This window comes from Vombatus ursinus, unplaced genomic scaffold (genome assembly GCF_900497805.2).
Source record: "Vombatus ursinus unplaced genomic scaffold, bare-nosed wombat genome assembly UNPS02006779.1, whole genome shotgun sequence".
NCBI classification, from domain to species: Eukaryota; Metazoa; Chordata; class Mammalia; order Diprotodontia; family Vombatidae; genus Vombatus; species Vombatus ursinus.
The window spans coordinates 24,456,661-24,469,054 of NW_020946557.1; the positions used below are offsets into that span (position 1 = coordinate 24,456,661).

Genomic DNA, 12,394 nt, shown 5'->3' on the forward strand with positions numbered 1-12,394 from the left:
TATCTATCTATCTATCTATCTATCTATCTATCTATCTATCTATCTATATTATGAATTGGAGATAATTTCTATCTATCTATCTATCTATCTATTTATATTATAAATCCGAGATAATCTCAAGGGGAAGGCACTAGGAAGGGGCTTATTGTAGGAGGTAGATTTTTAGCTAACACTTGTCAGAAGCCAGGGAAGCCAGGACATGGAAGGAAAGATGGAGAGCATTTTCATCCTGGGGGATAGCCACTGAAAATGCCCAGAGACTGGAGATGGAGTATCTTGTGTGAAGAACAGCCAGGAGTCTAGTACCAGTGAATCTTAGAGCATGTAAAGGGAAATAAAGTGTGAGAAGACTGAAAAGGGAGAAAGGGGTTAGGTTATGAAGGACTTATCTTACTAGAGTTTATTGAGTGAGTGAGTGAGTGAGTGTGTGTGTGTGTGTGTGTGTGGAGACAGAGAGAGAGAAAGAGAGATGGTCAGACCTATGCTTTAGAAAGATCAATTAACAGCTGAGTGGAGGCTGTACTAGAGGGGGAGAGGACATGTGGCAGAAGACCAGCCAGCAGGCTATTGCAGTAGTCCAGGGATGAGGTGATAAGGGCCTGTACTTGGGTAATGGCAGTATCAGAAGAGAGATGTAAGGACCAAGTAATCCAGTAACCTCTTCAGAGGGCCAGGTTCTCCTTGGGATCCTCTGTCCAGCAGTATATGCAGAAAATTGCTTTCTTTTTTCTTGGAAGGGGGGATTCTGAGTAAACAAAGTGGCTTGGCAGACCTCTAGAGACTCCACCCTCCTCCATTGTTGTGTTCTGGTCGAGTAAGGTGTAAAGAAATGCTTCCCAGGCTATCCGTTGGCCAAATTCTCATAGGATCTTTAGGGGACCTACTCATTTGCATTCTCAGAGAACTCATAATTAAGGCACCAGGAGAAACTGGAGGCTGTTCCAAGTTACCTGTTGTTTTTCCAGTTCCTTACCTATCTGAAACTGACAATGGTATATTTATTATACAATACTTTTTTCTCTTGGGGTTTATTTTGGACTGCAGGACTAATGTGGTCCTATGGATAACCTCTAGGCCTCTTCTTCTTGCTCCCAATTCTCCTCTTTAACATGTCACTCCATCAATTTGTTCTTCACTCTGGAAAGTTCTCACTGTTTATTATGCTGTTGTCTCAATTGCTATCTCTGGTAACACACTGTCCTTGATTCCCTAGCACATGATTTGTTTTTTAAACTTAGCAACTGATCTATTGTTTCCATTGTTTCATTTCTACAATTTGTCCTTCACACAATGACCCAAATACACTGCCTATGCACTAATTTTTGCATATCACTCTTCTTGATCAATCATCTTCAGTGGCTTTACATTGATTGTCAAATAAAATACAAACTCCTTGGCCTGGAATTTAAAGTCCTCAAATATCGGATCCCAACATTCTTTTCTAATCTTATTTCACACCACTCTATGTCACAAAGTCTGTGTTCCAGCCAAACTGAAATTCTCCTGGTTTCTCAACTTTTTTTTTTAATGCCTCAGTTCCTCATTCCATATAGTTACATAACCTTAATTCATTGTGATTGGAATGGAATTTTTCTGTTTATCTGTTGACATCCTTTTCATCCTTTCTCATCTTCACAACAGGAAGTGATCCCCTCTTCCTTGATTCACTCACTACTCTATTTTTACCCATCTTATATACTTGATCAAATTTCAAATCATATTATAGTTATTTGTATATATCTCATCTTCCTTCCTTGAATGTAAACTCTTTGGGTCTTTCTCTTCTTTTCTTTTTGTTCTGTATCACCTAGCACCTAGCATGATTACTTTCAAAATGTGGAGAAAATTAAAGAAAACTGTATTCTCAGTTCTGTTTCTCCAAATTTAACATTCATTTGAATTTCTAATATAATTAAGAAGGCACATACACTTCCACAGGAGTGGTGCAGTTGTGCTGACCAACAAAGATTTGCTTGCATGGAACCTTCAGGAATTGAGCTGAATATTGATTTTGAATTTTGAGTTTTTCCTTAGCATTTGTAATCAAAATTTAGATATTTTTATGTACATTTCTGATTCAAGCTAACAAATATTTATTAAACATCTATTTGTAAAGCACTGTGCTGGAGAGTGATGATACAAAGGTAAAAATAAATAAAAAACACACACACACATATATAAAACTTTACCCATCAGGGACTTATGTTTCTAGTAAGAGGATTCAACTTACACACACATTATGCAAGGTATTTGAAGGAGTGATGAGTAATTGTTGAAGAGACTGGAGAAGGCTTCATGGAGGATATAGATTAAGAGTTGAGCCTTCAGGAAAGAGAAGGATTTTGAGACAGAGAGAGGGGAAGGAAGTGTGTTCCAGGCATGGGAGGTAGCAGACTGGAGGAGGGGCCATAAAATCCCAGGTTCAAGGAACAACTTGAATGCAGTACATTTTGTTTGTAATGTAGATCATATGGTGGGAAGTAACATGAAATAAGCTTAGAAAGATAAGTCAGAGAGGCAGGTACATGGTGCAGTGGAAAGAGCACTGGCCCTGGAGTCAGGAGGACCTGAATTCAAATACAGCCTCAGATACTTTCTAGCTGTGTGACCCTGGCAAATCATTTAACCTTGATTGCCTCAAAAAGAAAGAGAGAAAGATACATTGGAGCCAAATCATTTTGTTTTTCAGTTGTGTCCAGCTGTTTGTGACCCCATTTGGGGTTTTCTTGGCAGAGATACTGGGGTGGTTTGCCATTTCCTTCTCCAGCTCATTTTATAGGTGAGGAAACTAAGACAAACAAGGTTAAGGGACTTGTCCAGGGTCACACAGCTAGAAAGTGTCTTACGCCAGATTTGAACTCAAGGAGACAGGTCTTCCTGACTCCAGGCCCAGCGCTCTGTCCACTATACCACCTAGCTGCCCCAGAGCCAAATTGTAGAGGGCTTTAAATGCCAAACTGAATAATTTGTAACTTATTCTAGATTATAGGGAGCCCCTTGGGGTTTCGTTTGGGGAGTGGCATGTCAATCAGATTTATGACTAAGGAGGATTATTTTGGAAGCCATTTGGAAGACAGGTTGGAGAAGGGAAAAGAGGAAAAGGCTCAGGAAAGTCTTTGAGTATACCAGTGTTTAAGGGATAATGATTTAGAAGAAGTGACTGAGAAGTTGTGGTCATCCAGTTAAGGACAGAGTTAGAGTTAAGCAATACCATGGAAATGAAGGAAGAAGAGAAAATCCAGCAGTAGTCACAATTATCCAGAGCCACACAGAAGTCAAGAAAAGTAAGAAATGAGGAAAGGCCATGCATAGGATTTAGCAGTTAAGAGATCTTCAGTAACCTTTGAGAGAGCAATTTCATTTGAGTAGTTGGTTTGTAAAACAAATTGTAACGGATGGGAAACTGAATGAGGGAGGAAGAATTGTAGACAATTCTGTCTAGGAGTTTGATAGTGGAGGAAAGAACATATATAAGACGATAGCCTGAGGGAATGACAGGAGCAAATGAAGGGTGCATTTTTTAAGGATGGGGAAACATGAACTTCTCTCCTTGTACCCCCTACCTCCCATCATCAGGGAGTGGGAGGGAGGGACATAAAGGTATCCATAAAATCTTAGGTGCTAGGGGATGGGCAAGGAAGGAAAGAGAGAACAAAAAGAAAGTGAGAAAGAAAAAAAGCTTTATTATCTTAAAACTGCATTAAGAATTCTGTTCTCTCTCTCTCTCTCTCTCTCTCTCTCTCTCTCTCTCTCTCTCTCTCCCTCTCTAGATAGAGTAGGTGGAGGGAGGTAAAGTGTAAGAAAACTGAAAAGGTAGAAAGGGACTAGGTTATAAAGGACTTTAAACGTGATAACAGAGAATTTTATTTTTGATCCTTGAGGTAATAGGGAGCTACTGGAGTGTGTGTGTGTGCGTGTGTGTGTGTGTATGTATGTGAGAGAGAGAGAGAGAGAGAGAGAGAGAGAGAGAGAGAGAGAGAGAGATGGTCAGACCTATGCTTTAGAAAGATCAATTAACAGCTGAATGGAGGCTGTACTAGAGGTGGGGAGGACATGTAGCAGAAGACCAGCCAGCAGGCTATTGTAGTAGTCCAGGGATGAGGTGAGAGCCTGTACCTGAGTAGTGGCAGTATCAGAGAATACTAGATAGATAGACAGACAGACAAAATAATTGATAGGTAAAACTCCTTGAGGAGATGCAAGAGGATGAAATCAAGGATCAAGGGTTGAATTCGGTTGAAAGAGTCATCTTTTCTATAGGAACTGGAGAAAAAGATGGAACAAAATTTAATGTATCTCAGGGAAAATGGTGGAGCTGGAGATAGAGATTTTGATATGAACTGAATAGATGTGATAGTTATAACTCTGAGAGTTACTGAGTTCTCAGAAGCATTGAGTATAATGAAGAGCAGATATCTGAGGACTAACCCTTGAGGAGGTGGGTAAGAAAAGAAAGGAAGGAAGGAAGAAGAAAAAAGGAAGGAATGAAGGAAAGAGAAAGAAAGGAAGCAAAGAGAAAGAAAAAGAAAGAAAGAAAGGGAAAGAAAGAAAGAAAGAAGGAACCATTAGAGAAGTTATTGGGGAAAGTCTACCACCTTCCATCAGACAATTATTACTTCTTGCCTGGACTATTGAAATAACATCCTTACTGGTCTCTCTATGTCTAGTCTCTTTCCCCTTTTCCTTATTCATCCTGCACATTGCTTCCAGATTGATATTCCTAAACTAGGATATTTGTTGTTCTTCAACTTGTCATAGCATCACATAAAATTCAAGTACGTGCACAGAAATCCCCTTTAAAAATCCCCTGGTGGTCATCCAGCCTCTGCCTGAAGACCTCCAGTGATTTCCTGATATTAAGCCAAAGCCTACCTCTTTGGAACTTTCACTTCTGGTTCTTCCTGGGGTGAAGACGACCTAATTGCTCTCGCCTATGATAGCCCGTAAAAATACTATAAGGTAGCAACAAAATCTTGCTCTCCCAAGCCTTTTCTTCTCCAGGCTAAACTTCTTTAATTCTTTCACCTGCTCACCGTATGGCATAATGTCCTATTCTCTCAGCATTCCAATTTCTCTCCTGAACACATTGTGGTGAGTCAATGTTCTTAAAATGTGACATGCAGAACTGCATACACTACTTCAGACACAGTGCAGAGTACAGTGGGCTGTCATGCCTCTTGTGGATACTGTGCCTCTGTTCATGCAGACTAAGGTCTCACCAGCTTTTCTGGCACCCCCTTCCCCCCAATGAAATAACCTATATTATTGATACAAATTGTGCTTTCAGTTTACTAAAAGCTCTAGGTTTTTCCACACGAATTAACCATTCCTTCTCTATCCTATATTTGTGCAATTAATTTTTTTGAACCTGAGAATAGTATTTTACATTTATTCCTATCATTCAATCAATAAGCATTTCTTAAATACATAACATGTGCCAGGCATTGTATTTCATACAAAATTTAAACAGCTCCTGCTTTCAAGGATTTTACATTATACTCATCTTATTAGCTTTAGTCTGTCAATATCTTTTTGTTTTGTTTTAATGTAAAAATTAAAAGTTTGTTTGTATATCAATAAATCCAATTATTTTATTTTGTCCCAATATTTTTTATACCACTGCATGTGATGAAGTTGACAATAGCCTATAAATTTAATCAGCTTTTGCATCAATATTTAGGAATTTAATTAGAAAGTAGGACATGAGCTGATGGTGAAAAATGTTTAAAAATAAGATTTGAGATCAAGAAACCAGAAAGATTAGTAGCTTGCAGACTATTTAAAAAATTATACTAGAAAATTATGGACACATATATTGAATATATTTTCAATATCTTTTCAGATACTGAGTTTGTTTTTAAATGTGTGTTCCTCCCAGCTTTGGGAAAAATCATTTCCAAATTTGATATGTATCCCATCTTCATCCAAATCATTGATAAAAATGTTGACCAACACAGTGCCAATGATAGATCTATATGATCCAACAAATTTGCTATGGGTTCACTAATAACTATTCTTCGGGTTCAGTCATTCATCCACATCTACCTAACTGTGGTCTTAAAGAATATATAGAGTTTCTATGGTGGGTGCAGATGAATCCAAGATGACATTACTATCCAAGGGAGTGGAATGAGTATAGAGAGCTGTGATAGCAGAAGTGTAGAAAGTATGTTCAAGGGACAAGTAACCCTATTTGGTTAAAATGTAGAATATACATATGGAAGTAATAGAAGTTAAAACTGAAAAGGTATGGTGGGTCTATATTGTGGAGTGCCTTGAAAGGAAGGCTAATGAATTTGGATTTAATGAAATAAACTATGAAGAGCCATTAAAGGTTTTGTAGTAGGGAAAATGACATGATTCAAACTGCATTTTAGGAATACTAACCTGGCATCAGTAAAATAAGATAGGTTAGAGCAAGGAAGGCCTGGAGCCTAACTAAGCAGTTAATAGCTTATTGCAATAGTCAAAACAAAAGGCCTTAAACTAGAATCATGGTGGAAAGGGGACAGTTTAGAGAGTTTATCAAGGTAGAATCAGTAAGATGATGTTAGATTGGAAGATGAGAGAGCATCAAATGTATCTGAGGTTTTGCACCTTGGAAATAAGAAAATCAGGTGTAGAAACTAGTTTGGGGAAGAAGGTGATTTTAGATATGTATATTTTCAGATACCATTGAAATATTTAGATATTAATGTCCTTCAGGAGGTTGGAAATATAGTTCTATAGCTTGGGAGAAAGGTTAAAGCTTGAAATACAGGTCTAAGAGTCATCCAAATCAAGGTAATCACTTAAAACACAAGATTGGGTAAGGACTCCAAGGGACAAGATGTGGTGAGAAAATGGCCAAGTATGAACTCCTGGGGAATGTGTTTATTTGGGGTATATGAAAAGGAGGCAGAAAGGAATAGTCAGAGAGTTTGAAAGACTCACGAAAGTCAAGGGATAACAGAATTGCACTAATACTTATCAGGGGATCTTTGTTCCAGATAGCACTGGTTTAGATGAATCCTAAGGTCCCTTCTAACACTGAGATTCTGTGATTCCATGAAATGTAAAAGAGAATTCAAAGAAGATGAATACTGAGAAAAAAATAGATTTAGCAATTGAGAGGTCATTGGTAATTGTCAAGAGAGTAATTTCAGTAGAGTGGTGGGGACAGAAGCCAGATTGCGTAAGCCATATTTGTATAGTATTTTATGATTTAAGGGGTTTAAGAATGAGTGGGCAGTGATGACATGGTATCCGGGAAAGGAGTGATTATAGCCTGGATTTAGAGCTGGATGGGGTCTTAGTGGTCAAATAGGCCGATCCCATCATTTTACAGATGAGGGAACTAGGGATCTGAGAAGTTAAATTATTTTCCAAGGTCAAAGTAGCAGACCTAGAATTCAAATCCAGGCTTTCTGACTAAACTCAGGGATTATTCCATTGCACCACATTAACAATATTAAATATGGAGGGAGGCCAAAAAGAATCAAGATTGAGAAATGAGCATTGAAATTGGCAAAAAGATGGTGACTAATGAACTTTTGTAGTGTGTTTGGATATCTGTCTTGCCATATGGAATGGACCCCATTCTGTATAGCATTCCATAAGGGTGGCAAAAATTAGGTGGATTTCCAAATACTTCATCAAGTACTATATGAATTCCTACTAGGCAGAGTTCTGTACTAGGCCTTCACTGGACCAATCAGTCAATTAATCTATAAGCATTGATTAAGTGCCAGACACTGCCTAGGTTCAAGGGGTACAAATAAAAAGAATGAAATATGTACAAGGAACCTAAAAGTCATGCACACATATAAAAATGACCAATGACTTTACTGTTCCAGTTCTGTATGTCCCTCCATCCTCTCTTTACCTACTGGTATTCTGTTCATTGTTTCTTTCCTAACTCAAATATTCCCTCCTCTAGCAAGTCTTCCCTACTGTCCCAGCTAATAAAAACCTTTCCTCCCTTGGACCTCCCACCATACTGTTTTGTACCCTGCTAATTCAATTTATCTTGTATATATCTTGTTTGTAATAATTATTTTCATGTTGTCTCCCCTATTAGTATGTGAATTTCTTTAAAATAGTGACTTTCTTTTACCTTTCTTTGTATCACCTGGGCTTAGCGCAATGCCTGGCACATAATAGGAGCTTCATAAATGCTTATTGATTGATCATGTACTATTTTGTGCTGTACTTAGAGTATGTATATATACATGTATATTCATATTAGTAACTAATTAGTAATTAGTAGTATATTCATATTAGTAACTAATTCATATTCATACTATACCATGTTATATAAACTTTAAGATTAGCATGGTACTCTGTACCCAGTAAGGATTTAATAAATGTTTGTTAAAACTCGTATATTATATGCTTTATTGGTCAAGTGTAGACAGTTCATCTGACTTAAAATAAAATAGTCTAGTCTAATAAGGAAATGTTCAAATGAATCCATGATCTAATCTATTTGGAAGTTCCTACTGGTGATACAGATTTTAACCCATCTGTCATTGCCTGTTCTTTGCAGTTGTTGTCCATTTTTTGCTCTAAATGTTTCCCAAAGAGAGTGTACTCAATGTGCTGGAAGCCTTCTTTCTTTTCTTAGAAATATTAAAGTAAAAGAAAACTAACAGATGTTTAAATAAAATACAAAAAAAGCCCCCAAGAAAGTAAACTGAATAACAACATTGTATGTGCTACTATGTAGAACATTAGACCCAGCCAAGGTCTCATGCTATAGCACCATTTACAAATAAAATATTTGTCAGATAAATAATAATAGCTGAAATTTCTGTAATGTTTCAAGTTTTGCAAAGTGCTTTCTGTATATTAGCTCATACGAGCCTCATAACAACCTCCTGAGCTGGTAGTCTCACCATCTTTACAAAAGAAGAAATTAGGGCTCACAAGAGTTAAGTGATTTCCTCTTGGTAACACAACTAATTAGATATCATTGATGGCATTCAAGCCCAGGTCTTCCCTGACTATAAGCCCAGAATTTCTGTCACTATGACATACTTGCTGTCTCTCTAATTTCACCAAATTAAGGCCCAAGCCCATGAAAGGGATCAGAAAAGAATTGATAGGGAACATTACATAAAATTTGTCTGTTCTTTAATAAAACAATACGCTAGTGTTTAAAGGATATGTGATTTTTTTTCCCATATGGGAACTACCAATATTAATATTATCCTCTCTATGCCTTAGATCCATAAGTTGCTATGGCTAAAAGATTCTTCATTCTATGGCCAATCTAAGGATTAGCTTGGCTGATCCCCAGCCAATATATACAATCCACGGTACTGGGCCCATATTCAGCTTTTTCCACTTTCCAACTCCCAACCTTTTAGAATTTATTCCTAAATTGTGTAGCCATCAATACTGCAGGGTCCTATCTACAACACAGCAAGGCATTCGAATAGCTCTTCAGATCAAGAGCAAAATCTTAACCTATTAATATGTGCTTTTTATCTCTTTTTTGCTCTCCAGGCAAATAGATCAGAGGACCTTTGGGTTGAAGAAAGATTTCAGGCTCATACTGTTCGGGTGCGTGATGTGGAACTTCTCACAGGACTTGACTTTTACCAAGACAGCAAACAGACTGTCTCTGAGATCTTACAGCTAAAAACATTCCTGCCCATTTTTGAGACTCAATAATGGAATATAGAAATATGATTTTGGAGAATATGGGTAATCAGCTGTTCCCCTGCTACAGGTTTACACAATGAAGATAGTTATTATTTCTTCTTTAGCATTAAAGCTACACTGAGTTGTCATTTCTTCCATCTTTTGCTTTTAATGTCTTTTTATGGACCTCTCAGCCTATGTTTCTCCAGTGTACCCCGGAGAAAACAGAAGGAACAACTCCCATTTTGAGATTAAATCTGTACCATTTGAGTTTCACTGTAAAGTAAACAAATAGGATACTTTGCTCAGAACACAAGGACCCAAACTATATGGTTTCTTTTCCAATATCCAGCCATCTTTTGTGAGCTGTTTACACAGTGTGGCAACATTTCACTGACCTGAAGGCACATTGAAACTCATTTGACAGAACTTGATATAGTTTCACAAATTGCCTTGAAAGAATTTTTACTTTGTTTTTTACCAAAATTTCAATCAAATTATGGCTATTAAAACCAACTAATTGTTTCAGAAGACATCTTCTATTCTAACTAATTAGATTTTAAACACTGTAACAACATTAGTTTTAAAAAAATTAATAATAATTATGCTAATATTTATATATATTACTTTAAGATTTATATTATTTAATTTGATCCTCTCAAAAGCTGTTAGATAGCTATTAGTTATTCCCATTTTCAAGATAAGAAAAAGGAAGAATTTGAACCCAGATCTTTCTGACTCCAAGTTCATTTCTTTATCCACTACATTGAGCCACTTCCCAAATGGAAATGGAAGTGTAGAAAGGATTGAAGCATCTTTTTTTTTTCTCGTATAGTTTCAACTTTAAGAAACAGAAGAGATAAGAACCATAGATTTTCCTTCAAAAATTATTGGCTAACTTAATGTCCATATTGGGTAACTTCTTCCATGTTTCAGTCCTTCGGTCTATATGGGTTTACATAAAATATTGCTGATGAAATAGACTATGTAAGCAGAAATTATTGGTAAATTTCCAAATTTGTTTACGAAGAGCCTGAATTCATTAGAATTGGAGATTTTGGGTGTGGCTTTGGTAGGGGATAGGGAGGAGTGAATTTGTTTTACTTTAAAATAGATTCAAATTTTTTTAGAAAAGTTCCACCCATTTTAGAAAAATGCTTTTGTTGTAAAGATGGGGAATGATTCTTCCCAAACAATGCCTTTCAGTTTTACAGTTCAAGAAGAGAAAGACATAGCTACCTGATAATTTAAGCAATGATTTGAATTTATGTAAATTATTTCCCTAGAGCTAATTGACTAAAAAACACATGGAGCATTGTTGGATGCATATTTTAATAATTCAACCCCTGATTCTTCACATAGCTATGGTTTCTAACTTTATGATGGTTAGAGTTTTATTATTTCAGGTAATAAATTTGTTCTTTTTTTCTGTTTGCACTGAAATATTGCAAAGAACAGCAGTTTGTAGAGTTATTTTTCCTCAAATAAATATTTGTTTAAATAAAATATGACTTATTTCTGAATAGAATGGAGCATAGTGCAAGTTGTCACTTTTAAAAGTAGAATTGTATTCATCTAAACAAGCATAAATTATGAAAGGACTTGTAAAATCTAAGATTGATTTGGGGATTGGAATTGAATCCTCCATAGAGAAAGGGGAATTTTCTGTTTAAATGGGGTCAGATAAGGGTTAGGGAGCAAAATTAAAAAGATGGGAAAAACCTATTAGCTGTAACTAAATCAAGGGAATATGGCCATAAAACTTTGCATGTAAATTTGCCTGGTGACTTTTGGGCACCTTCCACAAGAAAACACAAATCCCAAGCACACATCAGATAGTATATCTATAGTCAGAATCAGTGTATTTCTTTTAAAGGGTTCATAGACTCAAGTAGGTGCCAGAAAATAGAAACAAATCAGTGCCCACTGCTGCAGTGACAGGGCATCCTTGCTCACTCTGACGATGTACTTAAGCATACATCTTTCACCACTGGTTTCACTGCAATTTAATTTGGCATATATGAATTCTCAGCTTAGTAAATAATTATCAAGCACCTCCTGGGTGCCAGGCACTGTGCTGGGTGCTGGGAATACAAAGACAGAAACAAAACATCTTTTCCTCAAAGGAACCTTCATTCTATGGGGAGATACTACAGGCACACTGAATTCTCATAAGTATCTCATGGCATTAGGGATGCCAGTGAATGGAGCTTGTTAGGTGTTTGTGTCTATTCTAACAAATTGGACTGATGTCCTTGATGTTGCAACATCCAGCTGGTTTTGGCACATGAGAGTTTGCTTCCAAATTATATTTTGGCTTCTTTTGAATTTCTTTTTGCTCTAGGGAAATTTATCTTTCCTTCCTCCACCCCCACCTTTTTCCCCACACTACCACAATCACGACCACTACCAGTGGGACCACCAACACCACTCATAATCTGTTTACTTTGCAAGAGTTGGGTGTGGGAATGAAAACCGGACATAAACTGAAGCAGTTTTCAAAACACAAACAAGATGGGTGGAAGAAAAGACTTCCTTTCTAAACAGCAGCCTTGGCAGACCACTATCAGTCAGTTGGTGGAGTAATACTTAAGACCGGAACAAACCACAGCCTTTCAAAGCCAGAGATTACATGTTGTTCAGGCTCATTCAAATTTCAAATTAAATGAACCATAATGAGAATTGATTATTAAATAATGCACTGGCTCTTTTGATGTTAAAACTATATATTAAGAACAATTATATATTGAGAATCAAAGGGTTCGAA

The 12,394-nt window shown here is 36.9% G+C and overlaps 1 protein-coding gene across 1 annotated transcript in view; it reads left to right on the forward strand.

Annotated features, from left to right (window-relative positions):
* Positions 1 to 9,759, forward strand: part of ENPP3 (ectonucleotide pyrophosphatase/phosphodiesterase 3) — a 114,700-nt gene extending 104,941 nt beyond the window's left edge. Inside the window, exon 26 of the mRNA XM_027848671.1 lies at positions 9,490 to 9,759. Within this exon, the coding sequence (XP_027704472.1) occupies positions 9,490 to 9,657 (168 nt within the window). The 3' untranslated portion in view covers positions 9,658 to 9,759. The remainder of the gene's footprint in view (positions 1 to 9,489) is intronic.
* The last annotated feature ends 2,635 nt before the right edge of the window (positions 9,760 to 12,394 follow it).